The 20,413-nt window shown below is 43.3% G+C and overlaps 5 protein-coding genes across 15 annotated transcripts in view; 4 read left to right on the forward strand and 1 right to left on the reverse strand.

Moving 5' to 3' along the window:
• Positions 1–10,293, reverse strand: part of ccdc73 (coiled-coil domain containing 73) — a 60,461-nt gene extending 50,168 nt beyond the window's left edge. For 6 of the 8 annotated variants that reach the window (XM_027272341.1, XM_027272339.1, XM_027272338.1 and 3 more), the window contains exon 1: positions 1,786–1,958. The gene's annotated coding sequence lies outside the window, so the exon portion shown is untranslated. Of the gene's footprint in view, positions 1–5; positions 122–1,785; positions 1,959–10,185 lie in introns of those variants that run through there. The other 2 variants (XM_027272333.1, XM_027272334.1) reach the window with 2 other exon arrangements.
• herc56.1 (HECT and RLD domain containing E3 ubiquitin protein ligase 56.1) overlaps positions 1–20,413 on the forward strand; it is an 820,440-nt gene that overhangs the window by 92,272 nt on the left and 707,755 nt on the right. The window lies entirely within an intron of this gene.
• On the forward strand, positions 1,771–6,605 carry LOC104938320 (DEP domain-containing protein 7-like). Of its 3 annotated transcripts, none has more exons than XM_027272345.1 (13): positions 1,771–1,858; positions 2,139–2,258; positions 2,388–2,573; positions 2,672–2,813; positions 2,889–2,984; positions 3,082–3,266; positions 3,625–3,823; positions 3,958–4,109; positions 4,259–4,450; positions 4,531–4,673; positions 4,776–4,901; positions 5,564–5,639; positions 6,140–6,605. In XM_027272345.1, exons 2-13 carry the CDS (start codon positions 2,192–2,194, stop codon positions 6,349–6,351), a joined length of 1,776 nt encoding a protein of 591 aa, XP_027128146.1. In that variant the 5' UTR covers positions 1,771–1,858; positions 2,139–2,191; the 3' UTR covers positions 6,352–6,605. The 3 variants fall into 3 exon arrangements, with proteins under 3 accessions (XP_027128146.1, XP_027128147.1, XP_027128148.1); XM_027272346.1 differs by lacking the exon at positions 1,771–1,858 and adding an exon at positions 1,982–2,093 and having other exon boundaries at positions 2,190–2,258; XM_027272347.1 differs by lacking the exon at positions 1,771–1,858 and adding an exon at positions 2,061–2,079 and having other exon boundaries at positions 2,190–2,258.
• On the forward strand, positions 7,126–12,491 carry tcp11l1 (t-complex 11, testis-specific-like 1). The gene is made up of 10 exons (XM_019261357.2): positions 7,126–7,365; positions 7,548–7,679; positions 9,323–9,455; positions 9,545–9,665; positions 9,748–9,968; positions 10,197–10,333; positions 11,355–11,536; positions 11,615–11,796; positions 11,926–12,098; positions 12,171–12,491. The coding sequence occupies exons 2-10, from the start codon at positions 7,556–7,558 to the stop codon at positions 12,383–12,385; spliced, it is 1,488 nt and encodes a 495-aa protein (XP_019116902.1). The 5' UTR covers positions 7,126–7,365; positions 7,548–7,555; the 3' UTR covers positions 12,386–12,491.
• The window catches only part of hipk3a (homeodomain interacting protein kinase 3a), a 37,223-nt gene continuing 34,413 nt past the window's right edge, over positions 17,604–20,413 (forward strand). The window contains exon 1 of one of the 2 annotated variants that reach the window (XM_027272329.1): positions 17,604–17,774. The gene's annotated coding sequence lies outside the window, so the exon portion shown is untranslated. The remainder of the gene's footprint in view (positions 17,775–20,413) is intronic. The other variant, XM_027272330.1, reaches the window with a different exon arrangement.

Consider the following 20,413-nt stretch of genomic DNA (forward strand, 5'->3'; position numbering starts at 1 on the left):
CGTACGTGCTCGTCGTGAGTGTGTGTGTGTGGCGAGCGAGCGAGGGGGAGGAGACGGCGATGTCTTTTTATTCGTTTCTCTCCGCGATTCAGTCGAGCAGGTATTAACCACCAAGTCCACTCTGTGAAAGAAAGGACAAATTAAAAAGGAGTCCATTAAACGAGACAACACGACATCTCTATCACCGCCGGCTGAGTTAAGTTAGTTACTGTTCTGTAAAGAAAAGTTGAACCACAGCCGGAGACTGTGATACAAGTAATCACAGCGAAGCTGAGGGCGGTACAGTCACTGGCCTGTTTCCATTAGACATGCTGTCACGTCACAGTATGGAATAATCTGAATATAATGATGGCTGCATTCCATTTATCTGCCTCAGCTTCATGTTGGATCACCGTCACACTGTTACAGCTTACAAGGATGCCTGAATGAAGCCTGGTTGCTCAAATGAGCCATCTGTAACAGCACCCACCTGTCAATCAAAGACATTTGACATTTAAACATGGGGACTTATGGAGACTGACTCACTTCTGGAGCCAGCCTCAAGTGGACGGTAGAGAAACTGCAGTTTGTTTTTGGCACTTCCACTTCACAGCCACGGTTGGTTGGGACACACCAAATTTGAGCCTTGATTTATCAATAAAGACTTTATATTTTATTTCACGGCAGCCATTCTGACGTTAAATAGTAAACACAGGTGTTACTAATTAAGGCTGCGTTCCATTCAGTTCAAACGGAGTCAGGGTGCAATAAATGGAATGGGACCTTAATTGTTGAGTTGGACTTACAGGTCAAAAAAGCTGCTGTGCTGCTCAGTTCATCAACAGTATTAGTTAATTACTGTGTTTTTAACTTTTGAGACGAATTTTGTGCTAAATTATATTATTTCATAGTAATTTCTTCTAAATTTTTTAACTGTTAAAAGTACCCATAAAGCTATAAAAAATTATGTTTAAGCGTTTTTATCACGTATATATGTCATTAATACAAAAAAAGTCTTTTTTAGGTATTTTCAGGTATTATTCGTAGTATTTTAAAGTTGTAGAGAAAATTTACTACATTTCAAACATAAATCTGGTATAGCTGTGCTTTATATTTTGTCTTCAATCACATAAATCATGACTCAAATCACACAGATCATGACTTAAATCACACAAATAATGACTTAAATCACATAAATGACTTAAATCACACAAATCATGACTTAAAATTTAAGTTTTTATTTATTTGATTTAAGTCTTAAATCACATAAATGACTTAAATCACATAAATCATGACTTAAATCATAAATCTCGACTTGAATCACACAAATCATGACTTGAATCACACAAATCATGACTTGAATCACATAAATCATGACTTGAATCACATAAATCATGACTTAAACCACACAAATCATGACTTAAATCACATAAATCATGACTTGAATCACATAAATCATGACTTGAATCACATAAATCATGACTTGAATCACATAAATCATGACTTAAATCACATAAATGACTTAAATCACATAAATCATGATTTAAATCACACAAATCATGACTTAAATCACATAAATCATGACTCATCACAATCCTGTATGCCGTTAAACATTAGCCTTGACCTAAAGCTAACTTAGCCGTTAGTTAGCTTTAAATCAGCTAACAAAAACACGGGGCTAGTTTGTCCATTAACTGTCAGATATATTATTTAAAAACGCCTGATTATCTCTATTAGACAAACTCTGAGTTGTTTTGAGTTAATTAGTCTCATTAAAACTGTGCTGCGTTGATGATGCTACATTACCGTCGCTAATCAGCCGAGGAGGAGGAACAGGAAGCCGCCGTCACAGCGCCCTCTGCCGGCGGGAAGGAGGCAGGTGAGGCCGGTCAGCTGTTGGCAGAGAGACTAAATACAACACACTGACTAAAACATATGATAAATAAATATTCTATGTTTTAAATGTGTTAATGTGAACACACGTCAGGTAAACTGCGTGTGAGAGGCGAGCACTGTCAGTCACTGTGACTTAGTCTTTGGCGCCATCTAGCGGCCGGGTTTGGGAACTGCACCCGCAGCACAGGCGCCTCTGCGTGGACGGTTTGTGTTTGACGGTTTGTGTTTGACGGTTTGTGGCTCTCCTGCACTTTTTTTATCAGCCAAACAAAGCGCCCACTCACCTGTGCCCGTGTTTCCACCATCTGTTAAAGACATGACCTCAATAAAAGAAAGAGCCGCGGCGCTGAACCTTGCAGAAAAGCTGTGTGTGCGTCCTCAAGGTAAGACAAAGGTGTTAGAGAGAGAGGCCTGCTCATGATGACCTGAACACACTGACTTCAGCCTGGCCTTCATATTCCTCCATGCTTTGTCACTCCTGATACTGATTCTCCTCTGTGTCTTTGTCTCAGCACATGGGGTGCTCTGTAAACCAGTCCAGTCCGTCTCCATGTGGAGCGGCCTCATCTCCCACCTCAGGTCCTCTGTGACGGTGAAGCGTCGACGAGTCCACCTCAAGTCTCATGGTGACTGTTTCCTCGGCTCGGAGGCCGCTGACGTGGTGGCAGAACATATTAACCGTGTCAAAGGATTCGAGGGTGTGTGTTCTCACATTTGACATCAAATAATTGGGTGGATTTTGTTGGACACAAAGCATCTCCTGATCAGTCTCCTCTGTTTGGTTCAAATGTAAAAGGTGCCATTGTGTCCCGGGACAAAGTGGTGTGTGTGTGCCAGGCTCTGTTGGACTGTAACGTGTTCGAGGCGGTGGGAACCAAAGTGTTTGGCAGAGACAAGAAGCAGGATGTGTTCCAGGACAGCAAGAGCGCTCTTTACAGGTTAGATTCAAACTCAAAAGACAAACGTCCGTCCGCTGTGGACGTGTTAATATGTGTGGATTTTCTTACACACAGGTTTGTAGGTGTGTGTACTCCATCAGTCGACGAGTTGGAAAGAGGCACGCTTGTGAACGGGATCCAGAAACTCTTCTGCAGCGCTCCTTCAGACAGGTTTTGAGTCTAGATCATTCAAGCCATGTTCGTATGACTTTCCTGACACGTCCCCGACACGGCACGAGCTCTCAGCTGTCTTTGTTTTACACTCCAGCCAGGAGGAGCAGACATATCCCACCGGGTCACATGTTCAGATGTCCACGCCTGTCAAATACACTCAGACATCCATAAAAGCCAACCAGCTGGACACTCTTGCCGTTGCCGGCCTGTCTGTGGAGCCTCCGGTGGACAGTCTGAGTCCCAGCAGAATGCACACTGACACTGTTTTACCAAAGTCATGTAAGACAATATGTGCGTGTGTTTCACCTTGTTGTGTTGCCTTCTCTTGTTAAAGATGGATCTATATTTTATCTGGATTACCTCTCGATTGTTGCAACCCAAACTCTTCTCATCTGTTGTTCCCCGTTGGTGGAACGTCCTACCAGTTCACCAACACGACCAACAACCAGCACTAACATGTTCTTGTCACACTGTACATTGATTGTTTTCCTGTATTGGAAGTTGCTTTGGATAAAAGCATCAGCTGAAATGACTAAATGTAAATGTAGGACTGTATTCCTATTGTTAAAAATGAACTTTGTGTCCCATGAAACATAAAAATATACTATAGTAAAATATGATTTTTATGTGTTCCCAGTGGTAGACGAGGTGTGGCAGGAGCAGACTCTGCTCAGGCTGTTAAACCTGGTGGAGCTCCCCTTACTGGAAGGAGTGCTGCAGTGCAGCCAGACTCCTTCCTCTCCTCCATCACACCGGCTGGCTCACAGTAACCCGGACCTGATCTACAGCAGCAACCACCTGGACAGACAGATCCTCAAGGCCTTCAGGGACTCCCAGTGTGTTTGGCTTTGAAAATAATGTGCTGGTTTTATTGATCTATGTGATTGTATATTTAAATGTGACGTTGTTCTGTAGCTTCTTTTGTGTTCTTTAATGCAGTGAAATGACTTGTTTTCCATCGCTCCCTCAGGGAAGATGAGTGGCTCTGCGCAGCTCTGGACTGTCTGGACTTCCTCCCTGATCAGCCGGTGGTGGAGCTGAGCAGGGAGCTGCCTCAATGTTTCCTGCAAGAACAGGACAGCTGTGACCAAACGCCAGCTGGTAGCAGTTCACAACATGGAGGCGAGTGCTCAGAATAGGGGGGGTTGGTCCTTCTCATAGTCTCAAAATGCTGCTGTCCTCACTTCTGAAATACAATTTGTATACTTGAAGCTCTACAACTTCCAACAATATTCCACTACACATGTACATTTCTGTGTTCCTGGCTCCAGTGCAGTCTCTGAGGTCTGTGTCCACCCCGGTCAACGACACTGATGAGGATCCTGGTCTCTCTCAGAGTGTTTTGACCCAGTGTAAAATGCTGCTGTACGGGTCCCTGATGAAACACTACAGCCACACCGACAGGCCTCCACTGCTGCCCGAGCACATGACTGACATCTACACCGCCATCACTGACCTGCTGGGTAAGCCAGGATTGTGAAGTCTCGTAGTTTCTCCCACCTAAGTTGTCCAACTCTGCCTTGCGTCTCTTTTGCCTTCCCAGGGAACGCTAAGTTGGGCACGGCTCTCGAGGCTCTGCAGCTTTGTCTGAAGCTGCTGCCTCCTGCCCGCAGAGACGAGCTGCGTAGGCTGCTTACGTTCATGGCCCTGGCAGCCGACCCACAAGAGATTAAACTGGACAAGGAGGTGAGAGCTGTTTTTTTTTAAAAATGTCAGAAAAGAATGTCCAATCATCACGGCGGTGCCGCATCTTCACCTGTTGTTCAAGCTGTGCCGTTGAACCTGTAGATGGAGAACAGACTGGCAGTGAAGAGGTCTTTCTTCAGGGCAGTCCTCCACAACAAGGCTCTGTCAAAGGAGAAGGAGGACCTGATGGTGGTGTTCATGCTCAGCAACATAAAGGACATTTTTATGGTAAGTCAGAATACATTATACTTCTGTCTGTTGTTCCCCGTTGATGGAACGTCCTACCAGTTCGTACAGATCAGGGGCGTCCCTCTCTACCTTCGCAAACCTCCTGAAGACCTCCAGCTCTTCAGAGAGGACCTCCTCTGCAACACTACCAACAACTGGACATAAATGTGAATGTAAACGTACTTCATATTGGGTCTTTCAGGTCTTTGACTGATCGGAAAACGTCATGGGTTCCTTGAAGGTGAAGCAGGGTTTATTAGACTTGACAATGCTTCCTCCAGAACCTCAGGAGACAATGTGACCAACACTGGCGTGTTACGGCTCATTAACTTGAAGATGTTATTCAAAAACATCTTCCTCAAACTAAAGTCTGGCCTCCAACAATTTGTTACCCATAGGTCAAGCAGGACTTTGCTTTGTTGGTTTGAGGCTGTTTGTTTGAGCTTTGACATGAAGCAATGCTGTAACTCACTGTTACGCAAACAAATTGCTCAAATTGAGTTGCAAAATATAGTTCTGAAAATGCTGCCGCAGACATTTGTGTAAGGGATAAGTGGAAAGTTGCGTTGAATAGACACATTTTCAAGTGTAATTCAATCGACAAAACCGTTTCCTGCCATTAAATCATTTGTTACCACAGACTTTATTCTCTTTTGCTCCAGATACCGGGAGCTCTGCACAAAGGAGTGAGCGACAAGCTGGCCGGCCTCGTACAGGGGAAGCAGCCCGATGTGACCGGTAAATGACAGTTCATGAGTGGTAATCATGGGGAGAAATCTGGCCCTCTCACTGGGTTCTAGCTGTTGCTGTTCAGCTGCAGAGTTCAAGACTCTAAGACTGATTATAGTATTTATTAAAAGCAACATCGTACATCAACATGACACTGTTTTATTGCCTGGAACAGCTCAAAGATAAGCTGAACTTACCTAAAGTTTCTCACATCTTTAGAAGCCACAGGCAGTCGTGGTGTCTTGGTTTAAACCCACAGACAGTAAGTGACCAACTGCTTTACAGATCGAAGTACTCAGTAGGTAACAAGCCAGCTTTCCCTCGGGAGTTGGCAGAGACCAAAACAGAGCTGAAAGCTGGGTATACATTTATCGGGAAGCTAGAAACGCAGCTCGATTGAATGCTAATGTGGAACCGGGTGGCCAAATGATCTTCTGCAGCTTTACAGTCGTTGCGTTAGTTTGGCCTAAGCCTTATTCTAACACTGTTCTCCTCTTTCTGTCCTTCAGGTTCTACGTTCTGTCAGCAGGTCCCCAGCAGGACTTACACCGACTCTACGAAGAAGACCACCGACCAGGAACTGAGAGTTCTGCTGAACAGCATCCACCTGGACACCAAGATCTCTGCCAAGGAGAGGAAGCGTCTGCTCGGACAGTTCTACCAAGCCCACCCAGAGATATTTAACCAGTACTTTGGTGAATCTGCCGTCAGCGTGCTGTAGATCTGTGAAGACGGTGACGGTCTCAGCAGTCTTTATGTAAACACAAGCTGACTGACTTAAAATAAATGTTTGACAATAAATCTTAGTGGAGATGTAAAGACTCATGGGAGATATCTCCAGCATATGATTGTTTTTTTTTGTTTTTTGTGGATTTGCTTTATTATTGATTAAAATAAATAAACAGTGCATATACTCCTGGGTGTGTTTTTCTTAAATGTAAATTAAAACTATATATGTGTATATTCCAATGATTTTCTTTTAAGGCAAACAAATGGAATAACTGTTTTTTGTACCAGGCTGTAAACATGTTTATTTCTGCTGTGAAGTTTTTAACATGGGGACTTATGGAGACTGACTCACTTCTGGAGCCAGCCTCAAGTGGACGTTAGAGGAACTGCGGGTTTTTGGCACCATGATTTGTTTTTTTTGTCCCACGGGTATTTTTTTTTGCATTTCTTTGTAAATTTCTGAGAAAACATAAAAATTGAGTTATGGTTATATGTTTTTCATCTTTCTACATTTTATTGTTTTATGTTTTGGTGCATTGCTTCACTTTCTTTTTAAATGTGTTATATTGTCTTTTAAATGTCCGTGCCTGCTGGCAGAGCACCTTTTTAAAGGGTGCCACATAAATAAATATTATTATAATAATAATTATTATTATTATTATATATGCGTGTATGTGTGCGCGTGCGCGGGAGGGCTCGACTGCTACGTCATCGCCGTTAAGCCTCACCCAAAACAGGAAGCGGCGAACACACACACACACACACACACACACGCGCGCGATGAGAGCAGGGCTGCGACGACACCGAGCTCCGGTTCCTCGCGCAGCCTGAAACAAAGCGTGCTGTCTGTGTGAGGACGGCTCGAGCTGCGGACGCACCGTGCGCGCGCTGTGACGCAGAGCCGCGTGGTCACACTCTCAGCTGTTGTTGTTGTTGTTTCTGACAGACTGACGCTGAGAGGAAGAAGAAGCTAACCCGTCTGTCCTCGGTGCTGCCCGGCTACAAGGTTAGTGGACTCCAAGGACCATGATGCTTTGTTCTGTTTACCTCTCCTCTCTCCCCCTCCTCCTCCTCCTCCCCCATCACTGTGGGTGATGTCACCATCTGTACATCAACAACAGAGCTGCATCACACACACACACACACTTCATGTGTCGTCACCGTGTGTGTGTGTGTGTTATCGTGCAGACCTCAGCATGCCAAAGGAGGCGGACCACCTCGAGGGCGGAGGAGACAAGGAGCCGAAGGAGGAGGAGGAGGCGGTGAGGAAGAGAGTCCGGGCCAATACCCCGAGCCCGCACAGGGAGAGCACTCCTCAAGGTGAGGAGGGTAGTCACACACACACACACACACACACACACACACACACGCCTCTGAATGTTGACAGACAGGTCGTCAAGGCGACCGCATCCTCTGAGCTGTACAGTAGTGATGCTGGTCACCGTGTTGACCTTCGAGTTCTCTGGTTGCAGATCTGGAATCAGCTTCTTCCCCCCCTCAGCCCTGCGTTATTAGCATAAACACAAACAAGCCTCCTTTTGTACGGAGGGGAAGAAGAAATATTAATGTTCAGTCGGACATTCCTTCACGCGTTGGCAAATAAACTCAAACGGCACAGCTCTGCTTCATCGCCGTCCTCGTTAGTTTCAGGAGCATAGTCTCCGAACTCTCAGAGCCTCTGTTAGGAACATTTTCATATCTGCAGGACTCAAATCAAACGCAGCACTGCCATAGACTGTAATAATAATAATAATAAACTTTATTTATATAGCACCTTTTAAAACATGGTTACAAAGTGCATTACAGTAAAACAAACCACAAAACCACAAAAACAATAGGTTCAAATCAGCTGAAGTCCCTTTTTAAAGAGCGTTTTTAAACGTGGACACACTGCAGCTCTGATCTCCTCAGGCAGCTCATTCACAGTTAACTGCAAACGCTCCGTCACCTCTGTGGGACAACCAGGAATGAAGCTTCTGAAGACCTCAGGGAGCGAGAGGGGACATGAAGGGAACTAAAAGTTGGACTAGATACCTTGGTGCGAGGCCTCTCGGGGCTTTAACAGACATCAGTAAGATCTTAAAATCCGCTCTGTAGATGCCGGAATAGGTGTGATGGGATCATGTTTCATGTTGCAGCGAGTTCTGGATGAGCCGGAGACTGATGCCAGAGAGCAGTGACTTCCAGCAGTCTCATCGGCTAGTTAGGAATGCATGAATCACAATTTCCAGATTGTTTTTTTGCAGACAGGTATTATCAGATTTTTGAAATGTTTCTCAAGTGAGAAATGCAGGAAGGAACCAGTGATGACGCCGAGGTTTCTGCAGTGCATTGAAGAACCAAGGCTGTTTGAGACCTGATTACTTTCACACGTGGCCTGTGACCATATCTCTATACATAATGTACATATTTCTAGTTTAGTGGGCGGCACGGCAACAGGAAGGTTCCTGGTTCGAACCTCGGCTCTGGCCTGTCTGCGGTCCAGGTACTAACAGGTTAATCTGTGACTCTAAATTTCCTGTAGGTGTCAATGTTTGTTTGTCTCTATGAAAACAAAATTTGAAAAAGAAGTTTTTACGCTTGCTTCAGTTGGAAGAAGAGTTCTATAATCCATCCATGATGTAACCTTCCTCACATTAATACATGAAACAAACATCCTGTTTCAATATTTCTACAATTCCCCAGCTTAACGTCCAATGGAAAATTTCCGGAAATTAAACAGAAACTTTCTGCCTCTTTACATCGCAAGGCAAGAGTAGAAGTTTAGCTGTGCTGCACAGAGCGCTCTGTGGATGCACTGACAGCAGGATTATTGCAGGATTAACACGTCTTGTAGTGTGCCTGCTTTCACTACGGTCACACTAAACCCACTGTGAAGCCGGCGATGATGCAGAGCGCTCTGCGTCCGTCACGTTCTTCTGTTGGAACAAATCCTTTAAATCATCTCTTTTCTTCCCTCGCAGCGAGCCCTCCGAGGTTCGTGTCCGTGGAGGAGCTGATGGAGACGGCGAAAGGAGTCACCAACATGGCTCTGGCCCATGAAATACTGGTCAACCACACTTTTCAAGTCAAACCCACAGAGCTACCCGAGGGCAGGTGGGAAGTTGATTGGCTGCAGTAGCTCTAGCTCTCCATCACATGTGAGTGAGTGTAAAAGTAACAGTTCCTCCCGTGTCTCCGTCCAGCCTGGAGCGCAGAGTGAAGGAGATCATGCACAAAGCATTCTGGGACTGTTTGGAGGCTCAGATGAAGGAGGATCCGCCGACGTACGGGCACGCCATCAAACTGCTGGCTGAGATTAAAGAGGTGAGGCACCGCTTTTCGTTTTCATCGTGGAATGATGGCTCCAAAGTGTCGCTTATTTCCATTTGCCGCCGTCTCTCCTCAGACACTGCTGTCTTTCTTGCTCCCGGGCCACGGCCGCCTGCGCACCCGCATCGACGAGGTCCTGGACCTGCCCTTGATCCAGCAGCAAGCCGAGAACGGAGTGCTCGACATCAGCCAGCTGTCCCAGTTCATCGTGGAGATGATGGGCTCGCTGTGCGCCCCGTGCAGAGACGAGGACATCAATAAGCTCAAAGAGATCACCGATATCGTGCCTCTGCTCAAGTAAGAGGCTATTATTAGTCCCGTTTGTTCCAGATGGTGGATTATTTTTAGATCGTGTGATTTCATTTCAGTGCAGAAGTCCGCTCTGCTCCGGAGTGAGGTCATCAATGAGCATCCACAGATTTAATGCACACTCAGTCAAAGTTCCAGGATTCAGATTTCAGACCTCCACAGAACATTTTGAGAGGATAGAGTTTCATGACATATGATACATTACCTCCATCTCAGGGCCATATTCTCCGTGCTGGACCTCATGAAGGTGGACATGGCCAACTTCGCCGTCAGCAGCATCAGGCCTCATCTGATGCAGCAGTCGGTCGAGTACGAGAGGAGCAAGTTCCAGGAGTTTCTGGAGAAGCAACCCAGTAAGGAGTCACTCCTCCATGTTCTGCATAATTCATGTTAAAACATCAGATACTGGATTATCATATACATGTAGATCTAACACATCACGTACAGGTGAGCCTGACTTTTGTGAAATTCAGTGGCAGTTAAATGCTTTAATTGCCATAATTTCCCCATGTAGGGTAAAACAAAGTAAGATTTGGTAATTTATCTCGATTTATCTCCACGAGTGGTCTGACGACTTGGGTTGTTTGATACAGAGTGAGATGCATTAAACATTAAAATAATACAATTTAAAAAACATTTCAACAGATTTAAGATAAGTAGCACTTTATCAAGTTTGAATTATTTTATTAAACAATATTATGCCCTTAAATTCCCTTAAATTCCTGTTACTTCCCATGGAAAGTTTCCAACTTACTACTGAAAATTTCTGGAATTTTTCAACCCTTATACCAGCTGACTTTGACATGAAATCTGGTTTTCCCCATCTATATTTAAGTTCACTGTTAAAGGGCTGACCTTCAATTTTGTAAATTCCTGGTTTATTTCCATAAATTCCCATAGAAAGTTTCCAACTTGGAAAATGCCTGGGATTTTGCAACCCTTATACCAGCTGACTTTGACACAAAATCTGGTTGTTTTAAATCAAGGTTATGCTAAAATATATTTTCCCCAACTATATTTAAGTTCACGTTCAATTTTGTAAATTCCTGGTTTATTCCTATAAATTCCCATAGAAAGTTTCCAACTTGGAAAACGCCTGGGATTTTGCAACCCTTCACCTTGCGGTGAAGTTACAGATTGCAATCAAATGAATACTCTCCTTCCAAGCATGTAGGAAAAACTCACCTAAAAATCAAAAGTCCATTTCTAGATCAGTGTTTGTAAACGAAAACACAAAGATTCTTATTTTCAGGTGATGACACACTGATGAAAACATCTGTCTTACACACTGGCCTTTAATAATGACTACTTCCTGTAGCACAGATGTATGTAAATGGATGGATGTTGCATCTTTGATTTGATGTTCTCCCTCAGATGCTTTAGATTACACTGAGAAGTGGCTCGAGGACACGGTGAAATGCCTGAGAGAGGCGGAGGCGGACAGTTCCGGCGGCGCCGCCTCATCCGACCCTCCCTCTCTCCTCCCCCTTAACGTCCACAATCACGCCTACCTACGCCTGCTGAGGTGGGACCACGCCTCAGACCCCTTCCCAGAGGTAAACGCAGCCTTTCCGTTCATTGTATATTTGGTGTTTCTGCCGCCGGAAACCTGCAATCCTCTCATCCCTCCACAGACGGTGTTGATGGATCAGGTCCGGTTCCAGGAGATGCAGCAGGAGGCCGAGCGGTTAGCTCTGCTGTGCTCTGTGCTTCTTGTCGTCTACACCACCACGGGAGACGCTATCTCAGGCCTGCCGGGCCTGATGGAGACTCTTAAAAACACCGTCAGTGTCATGCTTGCGGACATGCACACACCGTGAGTATAACGGTCACGCATGCAGCTTTTCTCAGACCAAAAACAGAGCGAGCGACGAGGAAGGGTCGACATGTCTGCTGGATGTGAAGCACCAGTTTTACTCTCTTTTACCTCTTTCCTCTCCCCAAGGTCTTATAGTGCACAGGAGGCCTTAGCGACCATCGGGGAGAAACTGTGTGTTGAGCTGAGTCAGTGTCTGAGCCAGCACGGCTACTCTCCGTTTTCGGCTGACCGAAAGAACACCCTGAGGAGTCAGATCTCAGCCACCGTCCATCCAGACAACACAGTCCGCAAGCTGATGGGTAAGAGCAGTGACACGTACGATCGCGTGGTTTGCGAATTTGGGAGTGACAAAGATCTCGTCTCCTCCTCAGACTCCCGGGTTCAGAGCTACCTCCTGGCTTCCCTGGAGTTCAGTCAACACAAGACCCCTCCTTCTCTCCCGGGGGGCCTGGCTCCGGTCGGCAGGGAGCTGAAGGAGCTCGCCGTCCGCTTCAGCCGCCTCGTCATCTTCAACAAGCTTGTGTTCTCCCCGTTCTACCAAAAGATTCTCCATAAAATACTGACAGGAGGAGGGGAGAGTCCCTAAACAATGAAACGTGGTGTGAGAGCAGTGTGGAGTGTGGTCTCTGGTCGCTGAATCTGTGTTCAGCGGTTGAAAACAGCTCCCCAGAGCGCGCACCTTAAAACCGACACACTCCAAACACACTGGCTACCATCGCGGCTGCATTAACTCACAGTGTTGCTTCTTTGATAAGACCTCAGGCCTCATAGTTGTGACCTTTATAATAGTCATCTCACTTCACGTTGTGTTCAGTATTACTAGCAGGGCCAGATATCCAGTACAATATCCGTGTTTTAGAACCCATACTGAAACAGTAAACTTAAAACTTAGGTTAGTTTCTACAGTAAACCATGGCTAGGTATAGTACAACATAAAACTACAGTTCTGAGTGATACATGTTTGTTCCTGTGTTTAGACCTGGTTGTAGTTGAACGTTGAATCGCTTATCTAACACCTCTGCCACAGACGGGAGTCATTTCAGGTTAAGAATGTTGATAAAATGTACCAAGTATGCATCATTTAGGGGGCTGATACAAGTATTTAATAACAGTTTTCAAACTCAGTGCTGCTCACACAGTTTAATCACTCATTTAAAGCGGTTGTGTTGCATGAATAAGACGACTGACACTACACTGCAAGTATAAGAAAATACTGCGGACACGAAGACTCAAGAAATCAGGCTCGGATTGACTTGGGAAAAGTAACCCTACAGATATTTGGGTTCTTTTCTTGCGGCGTGGTGGTGCACTGTCACCTCACAGCAGGAAGGTTCCTGGCTTGAACCTCGGCCGGGGTTCTCCCCGTGTCTGCGTGGGTTCTCTCCGATTACTCCGGCTTCCTCCCAACAGTCTTTGGACTATTTACTTAATAGGTTTATTGGTGACTCTAAACTAGTGACCCGTCCAGGATGTTACCTTGCATCTCGCCACAAAGTCAGCTAGGATTAGGGTTGCTAAATTCCAGGAATTTTCAAAGTTGGAAACTTTCCATGGTAATTAACAGGAACTTAAGCAAATTAACAGGAATTTATGGGAATTAACTGGGAATTTCCCATAAATATGATAGTTTGTTTAAATTACAGTTAATTCCCATACATTTTTCGACTTTGGAATATTTCCAAAATTCTTCAGTTTAACTTCCCATGGAAAGTTTCCAGAAAGTTGCTTGAAATTTACTGGAAACTTTCCACCCCTTTGCAACTCTAGCTGGGATAGGCTCCACTGTGACCCCCCAATGAGGATAAGCAGTTACAGAAAACGAATGGATGGATGTTTATTCGTGGGCTTTAGAGGTCATCTGCTTCTAGTCTTTATGCACCAACTAAATATATCGAAATCAACCAATTGTAGCATCTTAAAACTTTCGTAACGCTGCAGTATGAAAATAAAGGGTGTGTAGACTTTTTGTATCCACTGTATGTGCACTAAAGATATTAACGACCAGGATAAACTGATATCTACTAAAGGGAACACAGACTGGTTAAGGACCATTTTAAATTCTTTTAATTGTCACTTCTTTGAATTTATGTTGATGTATTTTGAACGTTTGATGATGGATTGTGTCCAAGGTGTTTAAATTATTTTACTTTTGACACATTCGACTGACCACAGGAGACTCACAGCAGCTGTTAACACCTCTTCCTCGTCCTTCAGGCTGAATTCTGATCCCCAAACACGCGTTTGCGTCGACCGGTCATATCACTGATAATTGTCCTTGAATGTTCATCCAACATGCCAATAAAGCATTGTTTGTCCCACACGGCAGAGTCATTTGTCTCCACACCTCGTCTATTTTATCTCTTTGTTGATCCTCATTGAGAGACTTCTATGATCATATCATATATTTATAAGATCATTGTCTTTACTGGCGTGTTCTTTGACCCGTGATCATGATCAACGTCAAGCTGCTTGCATGTGGTTTACATATCAGACACTAGGTGGTGCCAGAACTCTGATTTATAATCTGATTTTTCAGTTTGACAATTAATAAAGTAAGAGTGTACAATAATTACACAGCAGGCCTTGACAACCATAAAGTGACTTCTGCTTCATTACTGAGTTTTATTGTTAATAACATAGCATGATGATGGCATGACTGGAAAGTGTGTGTTTAAACAAGTCTGTAAAAAGAGCCGTGATCTGATGATGAGTGCAACAAAACGAAGAGGCAGGGTGAAGAAAACATTTCAGTGAGCTCTGTTGTTCTGCTGACATGTTTAATCGTGAACAATAATTATGTTTGCTCCAGTGTGACGTGTCAGATAACCGATCAAATGCAGATTTTCTCTTTAGGGAAACACGTCAGGCGCGGTGACGCCTCCCTGTCCTCTCCGATGTTTGTGTGGGAGGTTGCGTATTTTAAAATGACTGTCGAATTTTAATGAACTTCTGAGATCTTTGTATTCTTTGGTGATACGTGTGTGTGTGTGTCCCGACTCTACACCCTTCAATTTAAAGAATTTGAACATAAAGTTGTTCCCAAGATAGCACGGCAACAGTAAGTCAACGTTGAAACTCTAGGAATCATCTTTTTTGTTGGGGTTGAATATTCAAGGCTTGATAACATTGAATCAATGAATTCAGTGTTGATTCAATGTTGGTCTGCTATCTGGTGATTGGTTTAATTAATGTTAATTCAATGTTGGTTCAATGATAAAACAGCGATTGATTTTTAATGTTGATCTAACACTGATTCAATGACAGTTTCGGTGATGCATCAGCATTGATTTAGTGTTGTTCTGCTTTCTGGGTCTTTACGGTGAAGCCATAGGGAAACCTTTCAGGGTGGCCTCAGTGTGTCATCGAGCCGCCTTTTAAGGACCGCCCACAAAATCCTGGACTGAAAACTGGTGAAAAAAACTGTTTTGTTACATTCTTTTTAGTTGTGGGCACCTTTGCTTTACTATCATTTCATGACATGATATGATCTTCTTTATGTGTTGTGAGGCAAAGAGGGGAAAAATCAATCGGTGTTTGACCTGGTCAGAGGTCAGTTAGCTATCGACCGTTCATGGTTCAATGCCGGCACTATCTCTACCTAATGTGAGTCTCTTTCTAGATTTGCAAATGTTCTTTGTTTTCACAGATGACATGTCACAGCAGGAAAAGCATGGGTGTAAATGATCGGATTAATCACGGCTAAATTCTCCCTGAACAGAACGGAGTCATTAAGATTAGTAACATCTGTGAGAAGTCGAAATGTATACCTGTGGCCCACACCTTCTTTCAAATGTAATAATCTCACCCTCAATAAACGATGCCTAAAAGGAAAGTCAGTTTAGTAAGTCATCTATTATTTATTATTTGGAACTGAAAACTGCAGACATGTCAAAAACTGACTGTACAAGCTGTCCAATGTACTAATAATAAGTCAGAATGTCAGAAGAAAGAGGAGGTAAAGATGGTGGCAATGAACTGCAGCATACTTAAAACATGATTTACACAATATATAGTACTTTATAATGAGAGAAGTACTAATAATTATGATATTATCATGGTTTAAAATGTGCTTATGGGCTTCTACTTACCTTCTAGCTGACTTGACATGTATTGTATGTGCCCTGTTGCCTCACAGAGCAGCTTTATTGCATGACAGCAAACCCTGAACAAACCAGTTTCACCTGTGCTGGTGTCACACTGTCTGGTAATTTGATAAAACACAACATTATTTAGAATTATGCATCATGCCAGCAGCACAATATGAACCTAAAAGACACATTTACAGCTTTAGGTGATACTGCAGGACCTTCTTCTTCGGCTGATGTTGCACTTTATGCATTTATGCCTTTATGCATCTGCAATCATCAGACTCAGGTCAGGGCCAGCTTTGTTTGATGTGTGATAACATAATTTATAGTATAACCATATAAATATATATATGGTATTATTTATATATGGTTGCAGCTCCAAAACTTTGGAATGAATGGCCGCTGCACATTAGACAGGCCTCCTCTCTGTCTCATTTTAAAACCTTTCTTAAAACCTCTTCTCATTGGCGTCTGACACCATGTAGAGTGTTGATTTTATGTGTATACATGCATATTTTTATATGCATATCTTGTGCAGGTATGTATTATATTATATTATATTATATTATATTTATAATTATATTATATTCTTATATAACTATTATCTAAAACTATAACAGTAAACATAACGGTTACACTAATACCTCTCTGACAGTGTCAACATAAACTTATATTAATTATAATATATATAGCATTGTAATTATATATATATACTACATACATACATTACATACATACATACATACATACATACATACATACATACATAACACACAACACAATTATATAGAGTGTTATTTATATGTGGTATTAAAAAAACATACATATTCTAAGGTGTTTGTAATATTATGGCTCTATATATGTAATATATTATATATATAACTATTATCTAAAACTATAATAGTAAACATAACGGTTAAAAATATACCTTAACATAAACTTATACTAATTATACATATATATATATATGTATATAGATGTGTTATTATATATATATTATACTCATTACGTTCACTTGTACAACTATATATACAACAACAGCAACACTTGTATAAACAGCTATATATATTATATCATATATTATATATAGTGTTATAAAGTGTACATAATGAAGTATATATATGTACAAAGTTATATATATATATATATATTTAGAATTATATTGTTATATATTTATAATTAGTATAGGTTTATGTTGACGTATTAGTTTAACCGTTATGTTTACTGTTAGTTATATTATTATATATATATATATATATATATATATATATATATATATATATAATATATATATATATATATTATATATATGTGTAGTAATGAAGTGTACAAACCACAGGCAGTAAATAGATGTGAATGGAACTAAAGTTCAACAGTTGGTTACATAACACACACAGTTTAAATGTAGCTGTATGGAAGTTAAATGTTTTACTCAGGTGTCATAGTTTGACATTGTAGGCGCAGTGTCTCCTTGTCTCCTTGTGTCCTCCCCTTGTCTCCTTGTCTCCTCTCCCCTCTCACATTCCACAATGCGGAGAAGCAACAACAGCAGCAGCAGCTAACTAACTATCTCCGAGAGGAGGAGGAAGAAGAAGAGGAAGAACAGGCGGCGTGTGCGTTTCACCACCGCGAAAAAAAGTTCAGAAACGCAACTCCTCATCTCCGGTAAAGCTGCGGGAGCTAAACCCCCCCGCAACATGTCTCACCTGGAGCTGGTTTCGTGGCTTTAAACGTTCAAAGTGTCTCCCGTCGTTGAACAACAAGATGGCAGCAGCAGAGCAGCAGGAGAAGCAGCAGCCGCGCGGCGGCCCCGTCAGCGGCGTCGGTGCTCGGTTTGACCGCGGTGCGGGTCCTCGTCTCTAGCCTTTCCTCATGACTTACTAGAAGGTGAGTCCACATGTCTCCGAGTGTCTTAATGTCTCCGTGTCTGTCTCAAACTGAAGTTAGCACGCGAGGCTTAACGACAAACACGAGCGAGACGCTCGTGTTTGTCCGTTAGCTCGCGTGCTAACTTCAGTTTGCCGTTAGCAGCGCGAGCTAAGTCAGCTAACAACAGATAAACTGACAAACGAACAAACAGATTTATTTATGCGTGTTTGCTCGTTTGTTTCTTCGTGTACGACGACAACTTTGCTTAAAATGTGTGGGAATTGTGTTTTTGTTTAAAAAAGTCAGCTAAAAACAGATAAACTGACAAACGAACAAACGAACAAACTGACGACGAACAAACGAACAAACAGATAAAGTTGTGTTTGCGCTTTATTTATGCGTGTTTGTTCGTGTACGACGACAACTTTGCCTAAAATGTGTGGAAATTGTGTTTTTGTTTAAAAAAAAGTCAGCTAAAAACAAAGTTTGGCTGTTTAAAAACACCTTTTTTTAATTTATTCAACTGCCTGTCACCTTAACGACATAAGTTTCAACAGGTGTCTAGCCTGGTGTTGCCCTCCCCTCCCCCTAACACACACACACACCAAACACACACACCACCCCTCCCATATGTTAACTGTCTCCTAGATTGATCAGCAACAAATTGCATGTGCAGCTGGCTTCAACAACAGTCACACACACACACACACACACACAGTGTCTCCATTTCAGGCTCGGATCCTGTCGCCCTGCCTGAGGCGTATCAGGCTACCTCAAGTTTTTTGGCAGAGGAGGAGGTATCGCAGCGGCGTTGGCAGCCAGGCAGGCAGGCGCTCCTCCTCCTCCTCCATGGGGAGGAGGGCGAAATATCCGCACCGCGCCCGCCATATGAGGGCAGGTCTTTCTGCTGTTTGTCAGTTGCATCACAGCTTTGCAGCTGTGTGTGTGTCTGTGTGTGTGTGTGATGCACAAACTTCTTGAGAAGCTTCAAACCGGAGCGAAGTCCACGTTTCTTTCCATGTAAGTTTGTAAATCAGCAGCCGCACGAGGCGGCGTCCACGAGAGGCGAGGGCACACACACCCCTCTTTGCCTGTCTGAGCCTGTGTGTGTGTGTGTGTGTGTGTGTGTGTGTGTGTGTGACAGCGCCTCACCGTCCTTTCCCCCGTCAAAACCAAACTCCACTTTTTAAAGACAACCAGCTCACGCCAGTGTGTGTTTGTGCAACTGGAATCGCCCGAGCAAGCGAGTGTGTGTGTGTGTGTGTGTGTGTGTGTGTGTGTGTGTGTGTGAAAACGCTAATCTCTCTACTTGGAAATATTCAGGAAGTGTGTGTGTGTGTGTGTGGCTGACAGGCTCGGCCTCCGCCTGTTATCAGGGTGTCATAACTTGCTGCGAGGAGAGGAATGTTGATTAAACAAAAACAGGTCAGAAGCAACTTTAAAATCCAGTTTGTCATCGTTCATGTAGTGTGTGTGTGTGTGTGTGTGTGTGTGTGTGTGTTAAGCTGTTCTTGTTTCTGTAGACACAAACAGACTCGGAGCTGAATGTGTATCAGGTGAAAACACACACACACACACATGCGGTTTGATTTTTATTTATAGCTCGGGGTTTGGGTGACAACATTTCCGAGCACGTACGCTGTTAAAAATCAGATCTGAGTTTTCGCGAGAAGACGGATAATTCGGTGACGTTGGTTCACGCTGATAAAGATTTGAGCGTGGGTTGTTTTGAGCGTAAACTCGGATGCCAGGTATGACTCGCGTAAACGTAGATGTAAAGATCATGGTCACACCACGCTTCCCTAACGGAGGACCTGACGACACGTCTCCGTTCGATGGGGTGTAAATGTAAAACGACGCTTCACCGTGTATCATCTCCCTCAGAGTGACGGGTGCTGCTGCTTAATCTGCACTTATACTTTGTGTGAAACTGACCCCCCTCCGGCGTGGCTTGAGCTGCGACGGGCTTCCCCCCGTCTCACGTTACAGCAGAACAGTTCCCCTTTCCAGTAAGGGTGACATGGTGGGTTTTACGACGGCTTTTTTTGGACTGTAATCTTTCTGAGGAAGACGCTGATAGGAAGGTGTTGTTTTGCTGTTAACCAGTTCTCTTCTCTGTGCACAGCATGTTGGTGTCAAGTCGATCTGGGAGTCAGCACTCATATAAAACGTTATTTCTAGAAGCAGTTGAGTTATTTTGATTTAATATCAAAGACTTGACAACAGATGACAATAAACCAACCGGATCCAACAGGTCAAATACGGTTTAAAATTCATCAAACTGTAAACAAACTAACGAACAAACTGACTACCAAACAGACAAACAAACAAACTGACTACCAAACAACAAACAAACTGACTACCGAACAACAAACAAACTGACGAACTGACGACGAACAAACTGACGGACTAACAAACAAACAAACTGACGGACTAACAAACAAACAAACTGACGGACTAACAAACAAACAAACTGACGGACTAACTAACAAAAACTGACGGACTAACAAACAAACAAACTGACGGACTAACTAACAAAAACTGACGGACTAACAAACAAACAAACTGACGGACTAACAAACAAACAAACTGACGGACTAACTAACAAACAAACTGACGGACAAACAAACAAACAAACTGACGGACTAACTAACAAA

Source organism: Larimichthys crocea, chromosome XX (assembly GCF_000972845.2).
Source record: "Larimichthys crocea isolate SSNF chromosome XX, L_crocea_2.0, whole genome shotgun sequence".
In the NCBI taxonomy this organism is placed as follows: Eukaryota; Metazoa; Chordata; class Actinopteri; family Sciaenidae; genus Larimichthys; species Larimichthys crocea.